This window comes from Nasonia vitripennis, chromosome 1, assembly GCF_009193385.2.
Source record: "Nasonia vitripennis strain AsymCx chromosome 1, Nvit_psr_1.1, whole genome shotgun sequence".
Lineage (NCBI taxonomy): Eukaryota > Metazoa > Arthropoda > Insecta > Hymenoptera > Pteromalidae > Nasonia > Nasonia vitripennis.
The window spans coordinates 7,207,227-7,230,623 of NC_045757.1; the positions used below are offsets into that span (position 1 = coordinate 7,207,227).

At 50.2% G+C, this 23,397-nt stretch overlaps 2 protein-coding genes across 3 annotated transcripts in view; one reads left to right on the forward strand and one right to left on the reverse strand.

Moving 5' to 3' along the window:
* Positions 1 to 23,397, reverse strand: part of LOC100121596 (CUGBP Elav-like family member 4) — a 566,446-nt gene that overhangs the window by 256,944 nt on the left and 286,105 nt on the right. The gene's annotated exons all lie outside the window — the stretch shown is intronic.
* On the forward strand, positions 603 to 1,950 carry LOC100121376 (chymotrypsin-1). The gene is made up of 6 exons (XM_001604941.5): positions 603 to 734; positions 829 to 970; positions 1,103 to 1,208; positions 1,284 to 1,439; positions 1,505 to 1,660; positions 1,722 to 1,950. Exons 1-6 carry the CDS (start codon positions 689 to 691, stop codon positions 1,854 to 1,856), a joined length of 741 nt encoding a protein of 246 aa, XP_001604991.1. The 5' UTR covers positions 603 to 688; the 3' UTR covers positions 1,857 to 1,950.

Consider the following 23,397-nt stretch of genomic DNA (forward strand, 5'->3'; position numbering starts at 1 on the left):
GTTACGAGTTTTCGACTCGTTATTAACCCTCGACTCGCGTTCCTCTTCCCCAGCTCCCTTTTTTACGTAATCAGCGGCCTCCGCAACGGAGAAGGAGCGAATTTTCTTTCTTCCTCCCGTTAATTATTGTCGGAGGATTTTTTCGCGCAGCCTAACGAGAGAGAGAGAGAGAGAGAGAGAGAGAGAGAGAGAGAGAGAGAGAGACATGCCCGCCGAGCGAGCCAATCAAAGAAGATGTCGACTTTTTTCCTTCGCGGGAGAAAGCATCAGAGGCGATTATTACGAATTCGTTTTATCGCGACTGAACCGATATTTGCAATAACGATAAACATCAGCAGCGTCAGCGTCGCTACGAACTTTATAGCTCGTATTTCACCGACGCGCTATTCAGGAAGTAGCATCGCGGCTCTTTACGTCCCCGAGTAAATCACAGCGTATTATCGTTTCGGATTGTTTCTAGCCATATTCTATGTTTGTTTTATCAATTACGAGAGCCAACGTGGCGTTTACGTTTCGAAGCGTTGTTGCGCAAGAGGAGAGTAAGCGGTAAATCAGCGTAGCGCGTTATCGCGATAAAAATTACGTCTCTTCGGGACGTTTACGATCAGAAATGGGAAAATAAAAAGCGGAGGAACTCCGCGAGTAGGCGTCATTCATTAGAGGAACATTCTTTTTTTTGGTGAGAGACATGAAGCAGCTCCTCGCGATTCTCTGCTTGGCTGTGTCCGCCTACGGTAAGTGTGCGATTTGAGAATAACAATATATACAGCTGGGTATAATCATCGCAGGAATATATATACAATAGCACTAATTTAAATGCCGCAACAGGCCAGAGCGACTTGGGGGGCACCGATGCCCCCGACGGCGCCTATCCTTACCAGGCGGCCCTCAGGCGAAAGTCCAAGTTCGTGTGCGGCGCCTCCATAATTAACGAGCACTGGCTCCTTACTGCTGCCCACTGCGTCAATATGTATACAGAACAAACCGACAATAATACTCTCTCTCTCTCTCTCTCTCTCTCTCTCTCTCTCTCTCTCTCTCTCTCTCTCTCTCTCTCTCTCTCTTGAATTATTCACCGAAACTTAATCTTCTTCCATTGTAGGATGAAGGATCCGAAAGAGGCGACGGTGCTGGTCGGTACGAACTTCGTGACAGGCGAAGGTGGACACGAATACAAAGTCGCCTATCTGATACAGCACGAGGATTATGTGAGTGAATTTTTAATACGCCGCCGAGGCTCTGGTTAATTTATCGTTGTTATTTTCTCTGTTGTTGCCTAAAAGGACAGGGACTACATACACGTGAACGACATCGCCCTCATTCGACTAGTCGAAAACATCAAATTCACGCAGAAGGTCCAGCCGGTGAAGCTTCCGAAGGACGAGTCGAAAAGCTACGAAGGGGCGACGGCGATTTTGGCTGGCTGGGGCAGCTACGGGGTATGTACTGAGTTTCGAATCGTTATTTTTTGGGACATTTGATGGATACGAGTGGAATTTTCAAGCCGAACAACTACACGCCGCGGAAGCTGCAGCACATTAGGCTCCAGGTGATCTCGCGGAATAAGTGCGCTAACGAGTGGAAGACTTCGAGGAACCGCACCATCATACCTGCTCAGCTCTGCACCTCTTCGGCTTCGGACGAGAATATGGCGACTCACGTACGTATTGGTCGACGATACTTTAAACTTCGACAAAAATCTCATTTCGTCGTTTATACAGGGAGACTCCGGCGGCCCACTGGTCAGCGACGGCGTTCAAATCGGCGTCGTCTCCTTCGCCTGGGAGGGTCTGCCCGACGTCTACGGCCGAGTGTCCAGCTACCTCTCCTGGATGAACCGCTACATAAACTACTAGTTTATGTCTAGTCTATACTCAAGAGTCAAGCACATGTGATATATCCCGCTTTGTAGTATTCGCAGCCAATTAAAGCATATACTCGAAAAAAACATTCCTCGCATATTCGTGTAATGTTATTAAAGTTCCACATCAGTCAAAAACCCAAACGAGAGCTGCGTCGCGCTCGAAAAGCAAAAATATGATTCGAGCTAATGTTTGATGAAAAATTCCTTTTTTACACACAAGCACATTCGGCGCTTTAATAACACTGGATTCGTCGAAAAACGCCCGTCGAGCGCGTATAAAAATTGTTCCTCTCGCGTATAAGAGAAAAATGCCATCCTCTTTTCGCCGCTAATGCAGCTCAACACACAGAGCAGCAGCGGTGAATTCCGCGTCGATCAAATTCGATTTCATCGAATCAGCGCGAAATTCCCCGCGAAGGCTGCAATCCCCGGCGAAATCGTTTTTCGCCCCGAAACTCTCTCCCGCGCGCGCAACTTCATCAATACGTCGGATTTCCGAAACAACGCCGCGCCCGCGCTGCTATGCCTCTAAATCTTTCTCTCTCTCTCTCTCCCCCTCTCTCTCTCTCTCTCTCTCTCTCTCTCTCTCTCTCTCTCTCTCTGGAAAAAACTCGCGTCGAGGGCTGTTACGTTGTTCGCCGCCGCCGAGTGAAAATTTGCCGCGCGGCGGCTGTCGACTTTCTCTCCTCTCTCTGCGCGCGCGTGTGTGTACTGTCAGCGAGTGTTTTCTCTTTCCCGCGAAAAATGATGGAGTGACGGAGAAACGCGTTTGCGGCCGAATCGAACTTGTTGATCGACAGACTGCTTTTCTCTCGAACAGCTCTGTTATGATAATTGGAAAATTAGAGCGCGCTGGGGATGTAGTTTTCCGCGACGCCAATTTGCGCGGCAGAAGCGGCAGGACCCTTAGCTTGGAAGGGAAGAAGAATAAAAATACAGGAGAGCTTCAAAGCAGGAAAAATAAAATAAACCCATACACAGTCGCGGGCCACGTCGTTGAAAACAGCGCAGCGGAGCAACAGTCAGCGCCCGCGCGTCCAATTACGCCGAGACAGACGGACGGGGCTTCTAATGGCCTTGCCTCGCCAAACTCGCTCTCTCTCCCCCTCGCACTTTACAACTTTACAACCTATAAAGCTCCGGCGTTTAGGTCAACCTGCTCCGTCTCGCGGAAAAGAAGGATTTTCAACGCAGACCCTTCGCTTTTTTTCTCTCTTTCTCCAGTACGGCTGCTCTTTCGCTCCTCTCCCAAATGCGCGTGACGAGGGGAGGGAAGATAAGTCTCGTTTATTCCCGCGCTGAATCGAATAGATTAATCGGTTTGATTTAGACCGACGATGTTTCCAACTTCCGTTACAAGGCCGACGCAGTGTAGCAAATGCCATATTGGCTCTCTGCGGCCGGACACGTGTGTGCGGCTTAGTCGATTGGTTTTTGGCCTGCGGTTTCGAGGCCTAGCTCTATCCGATCGGTATTAGAATATTATTGCTATAGCGCCAGAGTCGTTATCGTATACACTTGAAAATCCCTTTCAATCAAGCTCCGCAGATTGAGCCCACGAGGAAAAAAAAGATTTTCCTCTCCGGCGCGGAGGCTCGAGTATATGAGATTAAGTTTTCTCTCCCTGCGCGCATTAACATAACCTCTCTTCCTCGTCCTCCGCGATGCTCATTACAATACCGATTCTTCTCTCGTATCGGTATAAACACTTAGCATAGACTCCGTACACCGAATAAGAGGAGTAAGGAAAAAGGAAGGAGAGACGCTCGCGCGCCGATAAATCAATGGAGTATGGTAATACGTCGATTTGAATAATTTAAATATGGATGAGAGAGAGTGGCGCGAAAAAAACGACGCGAGAGGGAGTTTGAATCGGATCCTAATGAGGTGATGCTATACGCCGGTGGGTCTCTTCTGGCGTGTGTCGGATTCGATTTTCCCGTGAGATGGATGACGAGTGTTTTTGGGATGTAAAAAAATGTTCGCGATGAATAACGAAAAATAAACGAATGTTTATACGTCTCCACTTAGAAAAGCAGCGGCTGCAATTACTCACGGGTCACGTAATATTTATATACGCGCAGCATTTGTTCTCTCTTAATTAGATTTTTTACCCGCGATTTTCGGGATGTCGTGGTCACAAGAAAAACACACACACACACACTATGTATACGCGAATAATTCCGCTTTTACCCGCGGCGACGGTTTCTTCCAGCTCTCTCTCTCTCTCTCTCTCTCTCTCTCTCTCTCTCTCTCTCTCTCTCTCTCTCCCTCTTTCTCTCTCTCGCTTGTTTTTCCGAGCGCGCTTCAACGTTTTCAAATAATTTAACCTTCGCGCTAGGCCAAGCATCAGCGCGCATGCGACAATTGCGGGCTATTATGCAGAACGCACACAGTAACGATATTCTAATCGCTCATAGCCGAATGAGCGGCCCATCACCATCATCATCATCATCGTCGCGCGGCGTCATTATCGTTAATCTACTGATGATTCGACGCTATAGAGAAAGGTTTGTTAGGCCTCTCGGCCGAATAAAATTAACAGAACGCCAATGTATAGCATGGACGGCAATTCGCGCTTGCGCGAGCGCCGATTCATTATAGATATATTTAGAGGGAAGGTTGATGGCCGCGCGTTGCGATAATGGCGACCGATCGAACGGATAAAAGTCAGGCGGTTCAGGTCGCGTATGTTTTGCTTTCGCGATGATTGGACGCGACGCGCCAGTGCGTAAGCTGCGCCTGTGTGCCAGGATTGAAACGAGACGCGGGGGCGGTTTGAACGATGCGGTAATGCGGCCGTGATTATGAGATGTGCTTTCTGCTGTTTTTGATGTCCGGGCAACGTTTCGAATGGACGCTGCTGCCGGGATGTATGGTTTTGATTAATGTTAGAAAGCATAGCGTATCGGCTTTGGCCGGATAGCGACGAGCTTTTTAAAAATAAACGTCGAATGCGAGCGTTATTCGTTTGATCTAAACGCGAAACACACAGACGACTCTCCTCTCGCAGCTCCAACCTGTTAGATGCCCGCATCTAAAACGCTAGCCAACTCTCACTTGCGCGAATCATAAGTTTCGCTACTCGCACACATCCCCTAATTCCGGCTGTACATCGCGCGCAGCACGAGCCTCCACTCTATATACCTATACACGCGTAGTCTTAGCTGCTCCATCCTATGTATGTGTGTGTGCGTGTGTGCTGCCCGAGGCGAGCCGCTCTAAATCAAGCCGGCCCCGCAGGATCCTTCCCTAATTGCTCGGCCTCCGCCGCCGCCGAATTACTTAACCCGAAATTAGTTCTGGCTAAGGCAAAAAGAATACCTACCTACCTACTATCCTCTCGATTGCACTTGTCGAATTTTCCTCCTGCGGAATAATTCTTGAGGGTTAATGGATCAGGATAATCGTCGACGCGAGCCTTTCTCTCCCCCCTATACTATCTTGGCTCTCTGACTACGAATTCGGTAGTTAACGCCCGGCGCTTGATTGCTTTCTATTCCTGATAAATTCGCGCTAATAGCGACGCGGATACGTATACATTTTCGAACGCGTTCCAGGATATGATGAAGAGGCTGGATTTTTTTAGAGAGCGAGATCAATCGAGAACGCACTGCACACTCAGATCGAGAGTTTATTGGGTGCAAGCTGCGCGTTGTACAAATTATAGTCAAGGGCCCTCTCTCTCTCTCTCTCTCTCTCTCTCTCTCTCTCTCTCTCTCTCTCTCTCTCTCTCGCTAGCACGCAGGCGAGTTTCCGCGCGTTTGTTTGTAAAGTATTGGTTTATGCAGCACCGCGTGTATACCTCTTTCCATATATTTCTATTTGTTTGTATGTATGCATGTACGCGCGATATTTAATACGCGAAACGATTTTCATTAGACGCGAAATTATTAACCCATCCGGTCGCGCGCATTAATGCAAATACACGTGTTTGCAGCAGCAGCAATGGCACAGGTTACGTCAATAGGATTCTCTCTCTCTCTCTCTCTCTCTCTCTCTCTCTCTCTCTCTCTCGCCGGCATTATGAGAGATAAATCGAATTTTAATACAGCGAGAATATTCAATACTCGCATAATATTCGTCTCTGTTGATTAATTCCCGAGTTAACGTCGTTACGCCCCTTTTTCGCGAAAAATAAACTCCGTCGAGCTTTATACACACACAGCGTATGAAATCATGAGACTCTCGCCTATAAACAAGCCGAATCTCTCTCGCGCGCAGAGTATAGGGCTCTCACAAGGAGCCGCGTATATCACTCGCGGGGCCAAATGAAGAAGGACGACGCAGCTCCTCGCGGCTAATTCCAGCCCGGCGTGAAAAAGGAAGCAATTAAGCAACCCTCCGCGGAATAATCGCGCGAGTCTCCCTTATATAACACACGACGGCTCGTCATACACCGCGAGCTTCGGCATCGATCTCCGCACCTGAACTGCGAACGAGAGAAAACAGTAACTCGGTACGCGCGCGCGGGCGCATAAGTTGCTTACCTACGGCGGTGCCGGCTGAAATATGCGCGAGGATGGGAAATTTATGTGTAGCCACACCTGGTTAGGGCTTACACGCGGAATAGTCTCGTAAATTTCCATACGAGCCGCGCGCTGCGTTAAATCTCGGCTGCTGCTGCGAAAGCAAAAGGCGGAAAGCCAAGGCCGAGAGAGAGAATATTGGCTATTTACCGTCTTGTCTTACGCGTGCAGCAAGATATATACACTCGCCTCTAGCCCATATCGCCCAGATACTCGGTCAGTCAATTGAAGGGAACTTGATCTCTCTCTCTTTCTCTCTCTCTCGGACAACGGTTGCTCAGACTTCCTGACTGACACATCCTCGACGAGTGAGCGAGGACGATAACGACAGCGGTAGCAACACAGTGTCGCCGGCATCCGGTAGAGACAAATGCGACTTTCATGCGACTTTCCCTCTCTCTCTCTCTCTCTCTCTCCCTCTCGCCGGCTCACTTGAAGAGCGCGAGAAGTTTAAACGACGCAACTTTAGCCAAGGCTGCCGCGCTGCTGTGTCCCCGGCAGGTGGATTTAATTGCTTCGCATCTCCGCCGCAGCGTTATACGCTCGATGGCTCTACTACCCTCTCTCCCTCTCTTCTTTGCGATTGTCTTCGCGAGAGCAGCTTCTTCCTCGCCGTCGTCGTCGTCTCCGGTGACGCGCAGCGGCAAAAGTTCAGGCCGAGACTACTACTACTGTATACAGCGGCGAGAGGCTTCTCTGGTCTCCTTTCTTTTTACTCCTCCGGCCCGTCGTTTAATAAGAGCCCCCGACGACGTAGACGGATTTTTATGCCGCCGAGAGGGCGAGGAGCGAGAGCAGTGTCTTTTACGAGCGAGAGGAATTCACTTTGAGCGGTTCGAAGGTTAATTCGACGGACAAGCGACGCCGCAGCCGTGGAAGCTCGTTATTCGGCCTAGGGTCTCAGCGACTTCTCTTCATCCGCGCACGCGGGTCTCGAGTAATTTGTTTAGTCCGCTGCGGCTAATTGAGAGACGGTTGGAAAAGTTTCTCCACGCTCGTATCGCCCCGGATATCGGTACACACGGCTGTATAAAAAGCATCGGTATATATAGCCGGCACTAGAAGAAAACTCGGGGCGACGTTAGCCCGATTGGACCGCCGCGCAGGCAAGCACTGCCGCCTCCTCGAGATGGCCGATTAATTAGCGCTCGCTTCTAAATCGGATTGTGTACACTCGCTCTGTGTGTATCCCTGCCGTAACGGCCGGATGTGTCCTGGGATAATTGCCGACGTGTCCGCCTCCTCGGCTCGATTTTTTTCGCGAAAACAAAAGTTATCCGGCGGCTTTTATCTGGCCCACATTTTAATCCGGCCAGCTCTCGATAATAGCCGAACCTCGAAAAGTTCGGCGGCAGGCCACTTTATCGCTCGTACACACGTTGACTTGTGGCGCGCCGCCGATAACGCCCGGCGGCTATTTTTCTGCCGACCAATTACGCCGCGGCGAGTCTAATAAGAAAACTCTCTCGGGGAAGTTATTTCCTCTCTCGCCGGCTGCTCTCTTCATATTATTCCTTCGATTCTGAGCAAAGTTCTTCTGGAATTTCACCGGCTCGACGTTTGAGCGGGAAATTCAAAAGTTGACAAATGCGCCCGAAAGCAGTGTATCCCCCATTAATTAATCGCTGGAAAAAGAGAAGCCCGAGTAGAAGACGTTAAAATCCCGTATACGTACACGCAAACAGGCATAGCAGAGAGCAGTAGTACCTCGGCGATTAATCACTCGGCAGCGCGTCTCTCGTCGGTCTGTCCGGGCGGCCAATAATCATCAGTCAAACGCGTCCTCGCAAGACGCTTCACGCTCTGCGTCAAAACGTCCCCGGCCTGCTCTCCGACGACTCTCACTAGCTCCGGAAATACGTCGACGACGATTTCTAGCTGACTCGGTAGCTCGTCGTCGCCAAAACAAGCGGCTGCGTTTGTCAGCGGCGGCGCGGCGTGTCCATCTTTCATTGTTATCGCTAATGGACGAACTTTTGTAGCCGCCGCCGCCGCCGACGGACCGAGGAGACTTTATTTCCTCCTTTCGCTCGCTCGGATACGCTCTGGCGTGAAAGGATTGCCGCGTTCGTATACTGGAAAATTTGGATTTTTACTCCGTTTTTTTCTCTCCCTCTCTTATATTTATATCTCTTCGGGAGAGAGTCGAGAGAAAAAAGCAAGTCGACGCGGCGGTAGGTTTATACTTTTAGTATAAACCAACAGCAGCAGTGCGCCATCATTCCAACGGACTGCCGGTGGAAGTAAAAGCCGGGACTGCACGTCGTGTCGCTATACGCAGAAGCAGCAGCAGCTAGAGGGAGAGAACTTCAAACGTGATTTCCCCCGAGTCTCCGAACCGATGCGCTTCCTCCTTTCTTCCAACCCTTCTCCCCCACCACTGGACCGTCTCTCTCTTTCTCGCTCTCTCTCTCTCTCTCTCTCTCTCTCTCTCTCTCTCTCTCGCTCTTTCTCCAGCATACACCGGAGAGTTCGATCGCGCGCGAGCACCGGCCGGCGCCTATTTCGCCCTTCGAGAACTTGCCCAATCACGCGTGCACGACGAGATTCGCCGCTGCAGTCTATACGGGGGGCGAGCGCTGGAATGTCCGATGAGGACGACAAGGCAGGTTTTGTCGCGCTGCGGTCGATCGGATGAGGTGTCGATTTCGCGTGATTTCCCTCCGCATCGCCTGTACTGTCTCGACGAAACTAAACTTTATCCCGAGCCGATCGACTCCACAGCGGGAAGCGTTTTGCGTGTCGTACGCCATCTAGCGGTGACTCTTTCCACACCGAGTGTATACACCGATCGCAGATCGCTGATCAGTGAGCATTCCCTTCCCAGCCAGTGAATATTCATTGTTTCGCCGGCAAAGCCAGAGCGGCCCCATTCTCCATTGTCGGAGTAGCGGCGACACCGCGCGCGCACGCCACTGATCAGCAATGCCGGCGCGTCGGGCACGGTTATGGTGCATCGTCCGGGAAATAATAATGACCGGGGGGGAGAAAAATTCGCGGCCGATCGCCGGATTACTCGCGCGTCGGCGCGTGCGGCGCAAAAAATTTAATAACGAGAGGAGAGAGAGAGAGGACGTACTCATTAATTGGACCGAGTGCCTTAACGCTCGGCCGGCTAGCTTGCGAATTAGAGCGCTGCTTGTCCCCACTCCCCTTCTACCACTCTACCACCCTGTCGTCTTTCCTGTTCTTCGACGAGTTCTTCGATAGTTATTGCTTTCTTTCGAGAGTTCTGCGCAGCATCTCTCTTTTTTCCCCTGTCCGATCGACGGTTGCGCGGAATTTCATAATTAAGAGCGCGCTTGTCGATATGCAAAACGCGAATTTTTTCCCACCCCCGGAATCCACTGGTATAAATCCCTCGCGTGTACTACAAGCGAAGATTTGAATACTCGAGTTTTTCGAATTTGCGCGCACAACCCGGACCGATTAGAAGCTCGCGATTCGTATCAATATTTGCGCCAAGCGGCTGGTTATACACTAGCAGCGCGAGAGAGATAGACTACCCCTCGACGAGAATAGAGGCGAAGCCAGGGGCCTGATGCTGTTTGCCCGTGCCGGAAAGCTGATACGCCGGATATACTCCCGCGGGAGAGCGAGAGAGCGAGGACGTGCCGCTGCTCCCGCGGACAGACTTACCCCTCGCCACTGTGTGCCTGTGTGTGTGTGTATAACCGAGTTCACCCCCACCTACCCACACACACATTTCACTCCTTAATACGCATCGTCGTCGTGTGCCCGTAGCTCGTTTCAGGTACAGTATACGCGGCATCTACTCTCCCTTCACTTTGCGCTACTTTTATACGTGTACGCCGCGTAATTTATATTTCACGTATACACACCGGAAGGGCGAGATCCGCGGTAGTGTAGTAGTCGACTTTTGAAGGCGGTAATCGTTTTTGCAGAGCGGATGATGTGCTTCCTGATTTACGGTCGTCTGCATCAGCGAGACGGAATTGCGCCACACACACATACACACTGTACACGCGGCGTTTATCGAGCGCGAGGAGTTTGCCGCCGCTCGGGACGTGTAATAGAATTCGAATGTCACTCCCTCTCTCTCTCTCTCTCTCTATCGTGTATTTCGAAAAGTCGATGTTAAATTTGTGGCGCAGTTTTATTTTTTCAAATACAAAGATCTCGCAGCCGTTATTATCCCGCATTTTAATACAAAGGAGAGCGGAGGGAAAAAAATTCGCGCGCTTGAATTTGAAAAGGGCGCGCGGGCCGAAAAAAGCTGCGGAGAATTTCTCAATGGCTCCGTCCGAGCTTGAATTCTCGTTAATTTTTGCGCCCGCCGCGCGATAGCCGGCGTCCTGTCTATTGTCCGCGAGCGTGGGCGCTGAAAAAGTAGCTCGTCTTTGTCGAGGCTTCTTTTTTCTCTTACTCTCTCGTTGTTGGCCTTCTCTTATATACCAGGCCGCGCGTTAATTTTTCTGTTTTTTTTTTCATACATCCCCCCTCATCACCCGCGATACGAAACGAAGCGGCGCGGCGGATGATAGGCGGCATCCATTCGCTGAGCAAACGGAGAAATAAATCGAGTTTGTTCATCCGTTAGCTGTGCAAACCTCGAGCACCTTCTTCTTCGTCGATTCCCTCATCGTCAACGAGTCAGAATATAAGGCGGCACATCTCCAGTCCCCGATAAGTTAACGCTTCACCGACTACGATCCTCGATAGCTGCGTATATAACGCAATTTAGCCTTCTTGGATTTAGAAATCATACACTCGGCCCCCTCGAAGACACGGATACACGAAGATTGATCGCGTGAGGCGTCAGTTTTTAAACAACGGCTAATGGATTGCGTGTATCCATAGCCGTAAGTCTGCTCGCTCCTTCGAAAATCCTTATAATCCCATTACCGCAGCAGCAGCGACCTCTACGTGTATAAGCAAGTGTCAAACATAATCAGCCGGTGGGGCGAGTTCAAAGTGTCGCGCAAACAAGATCGATGCGTTGTTGTCGTTATCCCCTATTTATTCAGAGATGGACCCGAGCGCGCTGATCTATTTTCACGCGTCTCGCCGGAGAGTGTATTTTTCTCGCTCGACGAAGAGACAGAGAGGGAAGAGCTCGATACGGTAAACACCATGCAGTGGTATACAGTGCGTAGTTCGGAGAATTCCGTACGTTATTCCCCGTGCGGACAATGCTTTTATTCGCTCGCGCGAGAGATTTGTTTGTTCTCGGCTCTTATGCTAGAACGTGCTTGCTAGAGAACAGGGACTTTTTATCGAGTTCGCGCAGCGTATAAACAAAATGAGAAATATACAAGGAGGATGACGGTCATCGAAGGCTGTAGGAAGTGTCAGAAGCACGTCTCTTTCGAGGAAATACTCATCTCTTCGCGGTCTTCTCTTTGTCGGTCCTCCTCCTCGAGCGCTTCACTTCTCTGTAGCGAGTACAGACTGTATATACCTTGAACTTTGAGCAAAGGAAAATATGCGATAGACGCAGAGGGGCTGGGGAAGCTGAACTCCGCTCGGTTTGATATTTCTTTGTTCCTTTATACATCCCCCCGATATCAGCGGCAGGAGCCAATAAAACATCGAAATTGTTGCCATATTGCCGTTCATCATTGTTTCGCTCAGCGCGCCTCTTTTCCTTTTGCCCCGCGCGCGCAGTATCTCCCTCGTTTGTCGGGGGGGGGGGGGGGGGGGGGGGATACAGCTGTATATACTCCGGAAGTTTCTTATTATTATCCTCCGACGCAGCAGCAGTGCGTTTGTCAATAACCTTTGTAGCGTCGCGATAGCCGATAATAAGCTACTGCGCGCGATCTATAAATAAAATGAAAAAATTTGTTTCTCATCGCGGACTCTAATACAGCCCCTCCACTCCTCCACGATATACCCTCGATTCAATTCAATTTCCCAGGCAGAAGCCATAGGAATCCCAGAAGAGACAACGACGCTGCTGCTACTGCCATGTGCTGTAAGAGGGGGAAAAAGGCTTCGCCGCGAAAATTGCACTCAATAAAATGCAAATCGAACAATAGCACACCGCGACGCTGTACAGCCGAAAAATTGAAACCGTAAACGCGGCGCTGTTCTCGATCGTCGCCTGCAGACTTTTCTTCCGCGGTTTTGCGTATACACACTGGGAGCTTTCCGTATTTCGCGAGGCCTATTACTTCACTAGCGAGTAGCTCGAAACCGCCAAGCGCCACCTAGCGGTAACTCGGCGCACTAAATCTCACGATTAATGCTCGCAAGCCTCGTCTCGAGAGCGCATCGAGCAGCTCTAAAGCAGTCGTTTTACAGCGGCAATAGAGTCGCGTGCGATACGCGGAAAGCAGCCTCCGCGCGCGAGAGGTTGTATTGGCCGCACGTGCGACACCGGCTGCTCCGCTTTAGTGCACGACGCGGGCTGCACGCACGTGTACAGCTCGCATTCATATGCGGGAGGTAGGGAGGAGAGAGAGAGAGAGAGAGAGAGAGAGTCGCGCGGTAACACTGCGGTATGCAGTTGATTATGGAGGGCTATATGAAGGGTCTCGACGTGCCCCGGCATCTTGAGTGCCTCCTGCACCTCCACGCCATAGTGTGTATAGCCTACTTCTCTCTCCCCGTGTATGTGTGTGTCTCTGTTTCCGCGCGAGGAGCGAAACTGCCGGTTTTAGTACTGCTCGGAGTTTGGAAAGTGGCCGGTTTTAACACTTGCCGCTGTCGCGCGCGGCTGCGGAGAATGACAACGACTTTGGCTGTATCTCGCTCTCGCCTGGGATATTTGTTTATTTTGATGCAGGGGTAAAAATTGATCGGGAGTGGCTCTCGTCTACGGCATACTCCATCGGGTCAGCCGAGCTATCGCTGGCTCGCGTTACCAGCGGCAACGCTTAATCCACGACTCTCTCTCTCTCTCTCTCTCTCTCTCTCTCTCTCTCTCTCTCTCTCTCTCGGGGGAACTGTGCCTAGAGAGAATCGTCGCCAAGACGCCGGAAATTGCGAGTTTCAGCGACTGTATTATGAAATCCGACAGCGCGCTCGCTTCGATTTACTCGCCGGGTCGCGTTGACTTTTATCATACCTGAATCATCATCGTTTCGAGAAAAAAAGGATTAATTAGAGCCATATCTGGAAAATAAGACATGAAAGCGCGTATTTCCGCCACTCTGCGCGCAACATCCGATGTTATAATCAAAGCATCAAAAAGCCCTCGTCTGTCGCTGAAAAATTTCCTCCTAGTCCCTGAAGTACCGCTCAATCAGCAGAGGCATTCACGTACGCCCTCGAAAAACGTACGCTCTCGCGTATTTATGCAAAATTTTTAATAGCTCCATATCGCGATATACATCGCTCTCTGGCGCGTGAACGAGTAGATTTTTGTCGATGTTCGATCACGCGTTACGTATACACACACGCGCGCAAATAAACCTTCTGGCTCAACTCTGGCTACACTGCTGCAGAAATTCAATTACGCTCATCCACGCGCGGAACGACTCTCTTCCGCACATTCGTCTGTTTGATTATAGCGAGTATGAAAAAAAGTGAAAAAATACACGTTTGAATATCGCCCGGGTATTTTTCCGCTTCCGGTACATCTCGGGCCGCATTTATATGGAAAGCTAATACGCGTGTTATATGCATAGAAAGAGCGAAAGAAGAGGGATGCGCGATAGGCAGAGAGTCGAAATTGCCTCCCCGATCTAATCGAGTGAAATTTAATCGAGCTCCACGCTCTCTCTCTCTTCCGGCGATTGGCTTTCCGGCTTGTTTTACACGCGTTGATGATTTTTAACGCGACGGACTATTTTATTTGACTTGTACCGTGTCCGTCCCCCCGCCGGATTCTTTTTAATTCGGATTTACGAGCCGCGCGTTGCGCAGCTTCGTTTTATTTATTTATCTGCGCTGTACACTAATGAATGGAGAGAGAGGAGCGAGTTTTCGAAGGTAGTTCTTTCTCTGCGCCGCTACACTGCGTGTTCTACATCGGTAGTTAATTAAATAGATACGTGTAAAGAGCGGAGCGACGAGCGCGCGCGAGGATTAATTAAAAATGAATTTCCGACCGGTTCGCCGTATGTTCTCTCCAGGCGGGTAAATAGAGAGACGTCGAATAAAACTTTGTTTTACAGCGGTGCGATCGTCGAGCTGCTGGAAAAATTAAAATTACCCGCGAATCGACTATACGCACAGAAGCTGATTCGGCCGCGCCAGTCCCATATCTCGCGCGCGGCGTAATAAACCCCTCGTCGTCGCGTCAAAGGATCGAAACAAAGACTCGACGCTCGCTACAGTCTGTACAGAGTGGCGACTGAATTTTCCGCCGGGAAAATTACAATGCGCGCAGTCGAGCCGTCCGATATTAATTTCCTCGTTGACGCGCGGCAGGTAATCAGCGCAGTTTTCACCTGCCAATAAGGCACTAGTTTTTCACACCAACGCGCATCGATTGATCAACGCATACGCGTATATGAACGTAGGATATATGACCGCAAGTGCAAACATTCCAAAATCGACCCAATTCGCCGCGGCCGCGATGATCAGCCCATTGTCGCGAGCTTAATCACGCGCTCTGCCGGCGGTATTATTCGCGCCACGCGCATGCGCTGGCGTGTAAAAAAAAGAACGTCTCGGCGCTGGAGAACGCAAGCGCGTTAATTTATGCAAAACGACGCGCGCGCTCTGCCTTCTATGCTTCATTAGTGCGCGGCAACGCGGCCGCTGCCGGCTGATCAAATCGCGAGGGGTCGTTAATACTTATTCATTATGGCGCATCACGCATTCATCGGCTCTCGGATTAGCGGTCGCGCTGGAACAGCTCTCGATCGCGTGGGGAAAAATTTTGGACGTAAGCGTCCTTGGATATTGTTATAACCTATGAAAACAGTATAAAGGTTTCTAGGAAGAGGCTATCAGAGCTGAGTTTGAAAAAGAAGAAAAAAGCAGCCGCACCTGCGAAGCTAGCCGAGCCGAGTTAGCCGCAAATTGAAACCTCTCTCCCACCCCCTATATTGCTCTGCTCTTAAAGAGCGACTAGGTAAGCCCGTGGGCGCATGCAAGTGACGTTTAATATATTCCCGCGCATGATATCCCCCGATATCGGTGTCAATGTCGTCGTCGTCGGAGTTTCCCCATCAGCTCAGAGCGAAGCCGTGATCGAACACGCCCAGAGGGAGAAGCTTGCCGACACACCTATCTGAGAGCCCAGCTGTCGAAGGTGAGCATCAGCTGCGCATTTAAGCCGCGGGCTGCATAATGACCCGCCGATCGACGACGACGACGGACTTTGATTATGGCTTTTTAATTGCTTGCCCTTGTGCGTATACTCACTCTAGTTCGCTTATACGCTGCGGATGTGCACTGAGAAGTCCGAGTGATATAACTTACCTGCAACAGAGAAGAAAAAATTCGAAGGTTAGAGGGGGTCGGGTTCAAGGGTATAATTTTAAGCGTCAACAGCACTTTCACATCTGGCGCCGATTACTCTTACTTTGTTGTCCGCGATGATTCTTACCCTCTCCCGCTGGAGATGGCTTCATTTATAATCATTTCCCGAGGCTATATCACGCCGAGGAGAAAAAGCTCCGGCTATTTTTTACCCCCACGAGCTGGCTACCCCCGATGAGAGAGTGAGGCAATCGGCGCTGCTACTTCGTGACGCGCATTTCTCCAGGTTGCGGGCGATTATTTTTCTCTCGTTGCGATTCGGCGTTGTTATCCCATCAAATATATACTCGATCGAGCTCTCGACGTACACACACGTGTCCAGCGCAGAGACTGAGCAGAACCGGACATAAGACCGACAGCCAACGTCAGTCACGAGTCAGACGCAGCAGCAGTACTATGGCTACATGTACACATGCACATCGGACTCGTCATCTCCATGCAGCAGCCCACAAGCCAACGCGTATACGATTCGAATGCGGAGAGAGAGAGAGAGAGAGAGAGAGAGAGAGAGAGAGAGGAGAGAGAGAGAGAGAGAGAGAGAGAGAGAGAGAGAGAGAGGAGAGGAGAGAGAGAGAGAGAGAGAGAGAGAGAGAGAGGGAGAGAGAGAGAGAGAGAGAGAGACAAAACCTCACGCACGCTGTATAGGGGGAAGATTATGAAATGCAGCATCAGAGGGCCGCAGGATTCGCGGATTTCTGCGGTCGGAAATTTCTCCGGGGCCGCGATGGCCAACCGCGGATGCAAATTTATCGTTATTCGATTACTCGGACCGGCCGCAGACGTTAATACCGTATAATGTTGTGGGCCGCGAGGTCGCTTTTATCCTACGCGCCCACACACCTATATAGTATACCTATACGTGTCGGCCCGCGCACGTACTCCGAGACTATACGACGACGCGGTGGCTCGTCGGAGATTCGCTTCACGCGCGCGAGACGAACAGTCCAAGCTCATCAGTCGGCACATGGACGCTCAGCAGTGGCGTCAGAGGATTATAGATTCTCAATGAGATATTCATTTGCGCGTTCGATTTTATCTCTTTTTCGAAAAATTTGGATATATACCGTGTGATGAGGCTCTTTGTCAGGACGTATAGTCGAGGGACGTGGCGGGAATTTTTAATTCGAAACAATCAGAGCGTGATTGATTAGACAAAGGCGAGAAAATTCCACGGATGCTTGGCCGCGCTCAATGGGGGATACCGGATGCGGTCTATTCGGCGCGCATTATAGCCCAGTCTCGCGCGAAAATTCGACGACGCTGATGGACGTGCGCGCCGGGAAAACACGGTGATCGATCCGCGCGACGTTTTTTCTACAGCGGCGCCGCAAGAGTAGCGAAAGGCCCGAGAGTATTATATAGCAAAGTTTATAATTCGAATTTCGCGGCGAAATTAACGACAATACCGCTATTTTCTAGGAGAACCTTTCTCCGGCTCCGGCAATGATCGCTATTATTATTTTTCAGGCTGACTTAAGCCGTACTCGCAGCTCTGTCTCTCGAAAGGCGTCGCGCGGCAGCAAAGTCAGCGCTAAAAGGGAAAACTTGTTTTAAGAGGGTAAAAAGTTCGCAGTTGAATTTGACACCTAGCTCCCGCGACTTTATGAGGCGAGCGCCTATGGGATTACTCTCGAGTTTTCGCTGTACGGCGTCGCGCGCGGGCCGAATTAAAATTAAGGAGCCTTCTTTCGGAAGACTTTTGACTTTGCCCTCGACTTTATTTAACCTCGCGACAGCTTTGTTTATCTTCGCGTCTATATACATTACACAACGCTGCAATTTGTTGCTCAGGATGATCCATACACGCGCGTAACCGAAAAACTTTTGCAATATTCGTCCGTTACGTGGGCCGCCCATAATATACACATACCCCCACGGGCCGCAATATAGTTTCGGATGTGCGCTCCGGTAAACAAGGTATTGCGCGTCTAAAAATTCACCGATTCGCTACGAGCGATATATATTCTCTCTCTGAGGATTAACGTCGGTGTGACGCAATTCGTGAAATTCGCATAGGAACCGATTCCGGCGCAAGTTGAGGTCTCTCGAGGATGCGTGTGTTTATATGTGTACAAGTCGCTGTCGGGAGAGCGCAAGCAAATCTCGTGTTGATCTTGTCGTTTTCTCGCTGTCGTGACCTCGTTTTCCGGCTCCTCAAGCGGACTATTAGAAGGTCTGCGCGGCTATAAACGAAATTTCGAAGTATGTTTACTTATTTCCTCGGGCAAGTAGTGGGAATATCGGTTATTCTCTTCTTATACGCATAAGGCTCGAGGAACCATATCCGCGAGAGACACGTTCGCGTTCGAATTGTTTCGCTTTAATCAAATCATTCCGGACAATATTCAGGCTCGCGGTCAGCCGAGCAAATAAAGCCCTTCGACGTAGCAGCAGCAGCAGAAGCGCATCTCCTACTCGCAAGTCCAGCAAATACGCGCACAAATTATTTCCGACCGCAGAGCTGCCTGTCCGGCGTTGCTAATTTAATTACCCCACCGTCCTCGCGACACGTCCTCTCCACTACTTCAAACCTCCCGCTGAACTTATGCTCTGCGCTTATTTATTCTTTTTTTTTGCCGCTGCGATATCAGATTCCCGTAAACAATCGAGACGGCACATCGAAAGTTGCGCACGTGGCGCATTAATCAGCGGCGGCAGAAAACTGCGGGCGAAGAAGCCGACACGGACGAAGGAAGGAGGGAAAAAAGGGCCAAGAAGAAGTACATAACCGGGGAAGAAGTATACGCCGGGTAAAAAGATCGGGTAACAGAGAGAAAGGAGCGAGTAAAGACCGGGCCGCCGCGCGCTAGCTGCGAGAAGTTTGAATATAAACCCGCGAGTCGAGTGTGGCGGGGGGGGGGGGGGGGCGAGCAGCATCGATTTATTTTCGTGTTTGTTCACCGGTGGCTAAAGTTTCGCGGTTTGTCAGCACTTTTAGATTAAGGGCCGACAGCCCAGAGCGGAAGAGAGAGAGAGAGAGAGAGAGAGAGAGAGAGAGAGAGAGAGAAGAAGCCGAGCCAAGAGACTTTGCTTGCCTCTCGGTGTATGTGTGTATAGAGAGAGCGAAGGCGCAGCCATCGAAATCTCATAAACTCTCCTACAAATACCTTCATTTGGAATGCCCGTACGTCGTTCGCTGCAGAGCCGAGCAGTAAAAAAGCCTGGTGATCCCGGAGGATCGAGCGAAAAAAGTCGTTCTTTTGAATTTTCCACCGCTGAGATTAGCAATTTTTCGCAACCGGGGCGGAGAGAGAGAGAGAGAGAGAGAGAGAGAGAGAGAGAGAGAGAGAGAGAGAGCGAGGACGCGAATTAAACTCGAGCGGAGATGAGTTTTTTTCTCTTTTAAAAACAATCGTCGCTCGTCGGGCCGGCGGGAGGAGAGAGAGTTGGCTCTCTATATCGGGAAAGGAGAGCGACATCGGGTTTCAATTTGTCGAATTCTCCGGAAGCCAAACAATCTTCCGTGAAATGCAATTGTTAGCCGCTCGTCTTTCGAGAGTTTCGCAGGAGGAGGAGGAGAGCGAGAGGAGTTGACAAATTGAACGCCGACGATAGGTACGTATGTATATAGGTAGCATCGGAAATCGAATATGATTTTTCCACGAGATTCCGCTTTGATGCCGCGAGATGCCTCGCTACATACTTTTTTCGTGGCCTGATTTTTTTTGCGGAATTCGCGGAATCCCCGACGCGATATTAAATTCGGTGTGTATTTTCATTTTCGGTCGCTGAAACGCGGCTTCAAAGGCGATCATTCGTTTTTATACCGAGAATCATGCGCCATCATACGCGTGGGAATTCATTCGCGGGACTGAATGTGTAGGTATATTAAAAGTCGATACGGAGAACGTAGATACGTCACAGAATTTATATATTTTCTTTTGATCCGTAGAAAAATTCCACGACTCGAAAAAACGGACAAATATTAATCAACGCGAGATCGTACACAAAAGCCGGAGTTTAGCCCCTCGACAAAGAGCGAGAAAAACTGCTTTACAGTCCTGCCGCCGCCGCTGTCGCAGCCCTTCTTCTCTATATATAGGAGCAAACATCTCCTGAGCTCGGAAAAAGAAAATCGACTCGAGCCTTCCCCGCACACGTTCACCTCCTGGCGCTGCCCCCCTCACACATCCTGAAAACGATATCGCATAGAAAAGAGCGAGAGAGAGAGGGCGAACTTCTTTCCTTGCCGGCTGCAGAGGAGAGAAATCCAGCGACGCCAAAGGAGGATCGGATTTCCGCTGCAATCAAATTGAAAGCAACGTATGATCTAATAAAGTCCAAATGTCGACTACGGACATATGAAGCTGCCGCCGCCGCCGGCGTATATGGGATTTTTTGGGGAGGGCAGTTCGTTTTCGGGGAAATTTCGCCCCCGCCTCGCGCTCCAACAAATATACGAGCTCGATAAATATATAGCGCAAGAGAGGCCGATGAGACGTGACGAATGCCCTCGCTCTGAGCTTTCGACGCGTGTATACGAGCGATACTCTCTTTCTGGAGTATTATTTTTCACTCGGCTGCACATTGCCGCGAAATTCAAAAACTCGGATATGGAGAGAGAAAAAAAAACACCACGTAGAGCCAATTTCATTATAGCCCGGAAAAGCCACGTGCAGCGCTTATTAAGCGATAGCCTTTTTACAACAACGCCTCGTCCTCCTCCTATCGAAAAAGCAGTATAAGCCCCCCTTCCTCCCTCTCCATGCGCATGTGAAAATGAGCACTTAAACCCGATTCTTAATCCCGTTGAAAGCAGCAGCGGCAGCGGCAGCGGCAGACGGTAATTTCGCAATGGCGCGTGGTAAACGGCCAGCGGCGTCGGCGGCACAGGCGGTCTCTTTCTAAAGGAGGCAAAAAAAGGGGTGGCGCCCAGGGTTTTATATTCCCTTTGCAGAACAGAGAGAGAGAGAGAGAGAGAGAGAGAGAGAGAGAGAGAGAGAGAGAGAGAGAGAGAGCGAGACGACGTACGGCGCCGGAGGCAACGAGTTTAATTGAAACCTCAAATGATCCGTGTTGCCGCGAGGGGACGACGATCGCTTTTGAGAAATTGCCGCGGAAAAGGGGTGGCTTTTTCGGACCCGGCTGACGTAAATCGACTCTCGCTACTTGCTACAGTTGAAAAGTGGATTCGAAGACGAAGCGGAGCTGATGGACGATTTGGAAATTGAAAATAAGTCTGTTTTGATCGGGACCGACGCAAACAATGCCGGGCGAGTGAATTTTTCTCTTCGGGAGTAGGATATAAGGTTTGTAATGAAACGAGAAGGATACGGGGGTCCGAGCGATGACAAACTTTATTCCTCGGACCGGCTGCGCGGAATCGCTACGGGTAGTCTTTATAAAATCTTCTGCCTTACTGTTATGATTTTTCAGGGTCGAGGAAAGGAAAAACGACGGCTCGATCTTGACAAAAATAGCGAATTCGCGGAAGAAAATAATAAAAAAATTTCCGTTTCTCACTGTACATTATCCAGAAAGAATAGCAGAAGCCTCGTGCAGGTGCCGAGAGGGCATTTCGTGGATTTTACAGCCGCGCTCGACCGTTCACTCTCTCTCTCTCTCCCTTCGGCTCTCGAGAACAAATACTTAATCCGAATGGCGGGCATTTGCTTAAGTAAGTGCGCCCGTCGACGCCGTTTTACGCTCCTACCGCCGCCGCTCCTTTTTTCTCTCTCCCTGCGCTACTTATTTTAAATCCCAACGCCGAAGAATACAGCCGAGCGGCGGCTGCAGGAGAGATCGTTTTACTTTTCTTTGAGGTGGTAAATGCGTTTAGTTTGCCCTCGCGGATTGATGTTTGGCGAATTCCTCGAGCGGAAAGTTTTTATTGATCCTCGAATTTTACCCTCTCCTTTTTGTTCAAATCGAGTTAATTCGCTGATTTTTCGTCGACCCAGAAGACTGTACACGACGAAAGTTAAAGTTTTTCTCTCCCGAAGAGAGAGGCAATTCTTATTATATTGCTCGTAAAATCCGACGATTCGGGGCTATCTCGAATTCAGTGGATATTTCCCCGGAAAGGGGAAAACTGAATTCGAAGTATAGCTGAATTTATTTCTATTGTTAAAGTGCAGGGAAAATCGATTCGCTCGACGAACGAGTATAGTACCGTCGTATAGTATATAGTGTCTCGCGGGAGCGGGATCATTTCGTTTACTCAGGTAAACCCCGAAAAAAGTTTCACTGTTTTATTTCCCAAGGAAATCTCATATACATTGACTACATCCCGGCTAAATTGTTCGCTCGAAGAAAGCCGAGCCCGCAGCGATGTTTCTACAACGAAATTCGAATTCGAGCTTTTTTCATATCCTCGGGGATAAAAATTTTCTTCTTCTTCAAAAAAAGATGAGAACCCTTAAAAGCAATAAGTTCACGGGGCTCTCGCAGCAGAGCGCGGGTAAACAAAGACCTCCTCAAGCATCGGGAGCACTTCCTCCGGCTTCTTCGCTTCCTCGACAGCAGTGCCGGCAACAATGAGCCCCTAATGTATTTGCGAAAGAATCGGGCGATGGAAGCAGCAGCGGCAGCGGCAAGGATTTCCAGCCGAGCGAGCGGCACTCTCGGCAGCGCGTCTGAGAAAGACGTGTCTCATTTAGCGAGCTGTCCGAGCTATCGTTCCGCCAGCCGAGGTATTGTCCGGAAATGGAGCGCGACGAAGATATAAGAGAGAGAGAGAGAGAGAGAGAGAGAGAGAGAGAGAGAGAGAGAGAGAGAGAGAGAGAGAGAGAGAAAGAGAAAGAGAGAGATACAGAGACAGAAAGAGAGAGAGAAAAGTGCAGCTAGGGAAGCGGGAAGAACAAGCGTAGCTGCGTAAGGGATGTACGCGCGCGTCGTTATTCAGTGCCGAAATTTCTCTCCCGACGCGAAGAACTGGAGAAAATCGGCTGCTGTGTACAGCTGCGTCGCAAATGAAAGAGAAATTAAGAACGGGAGATAGCGGCGGCGCACAAAGCGGGAGAGAATATGAAGCTCCGGCGTCGCCTTGTGCAGCCGGAAGCCGATTTCGCGAAATCCTCTTTCCGCGCGCGGAGGGCTGGAATTTGATGGCGCACACCAGACTCTCTCCCGAGGATCGATCGAATACCTGCACAACCTTGTTAAACGAGTTACAGGCGGCGGTCCCCTGTAGCAGCAGCAGCGTCCCAATCTCCCTCCTATAAATGTATTAAAGAGATCGCTGCAGATGACTCCTCTCTTCCGCCACGATTTTTACTCGAGAGAAGCAGCAGCGGCGGCGACTAAGGCCGGCTTCTATTGACGGATGGTTTTACGGCCGCGCGCACGGCGGCGAGTAATGGTCCGACTTTTACTGTTTTTCTATTGGACTTGTAAGGAGATCGGCCTTGTTAGTTTTATGCTTCGGGCGTGTTCGGCTTCAATTAGGCACCGCCTTCCGGGACGATCCGATCGCGTTGGTTCAAAAGACGCAGCGACAATGAACTATCAAGCGACCGAAGAGAATCTCAGCCGCTCGATGACGAATCCGCTGCCGCTGTATCGGCTTCGTAATTAACCGCAGTGAATATAAGCTTCCGAATTTAATTAAGGATATTGAATGGCGCGAGCGCGCGGAGAACAGTCCAGGGGTAATAACGGGGGAGG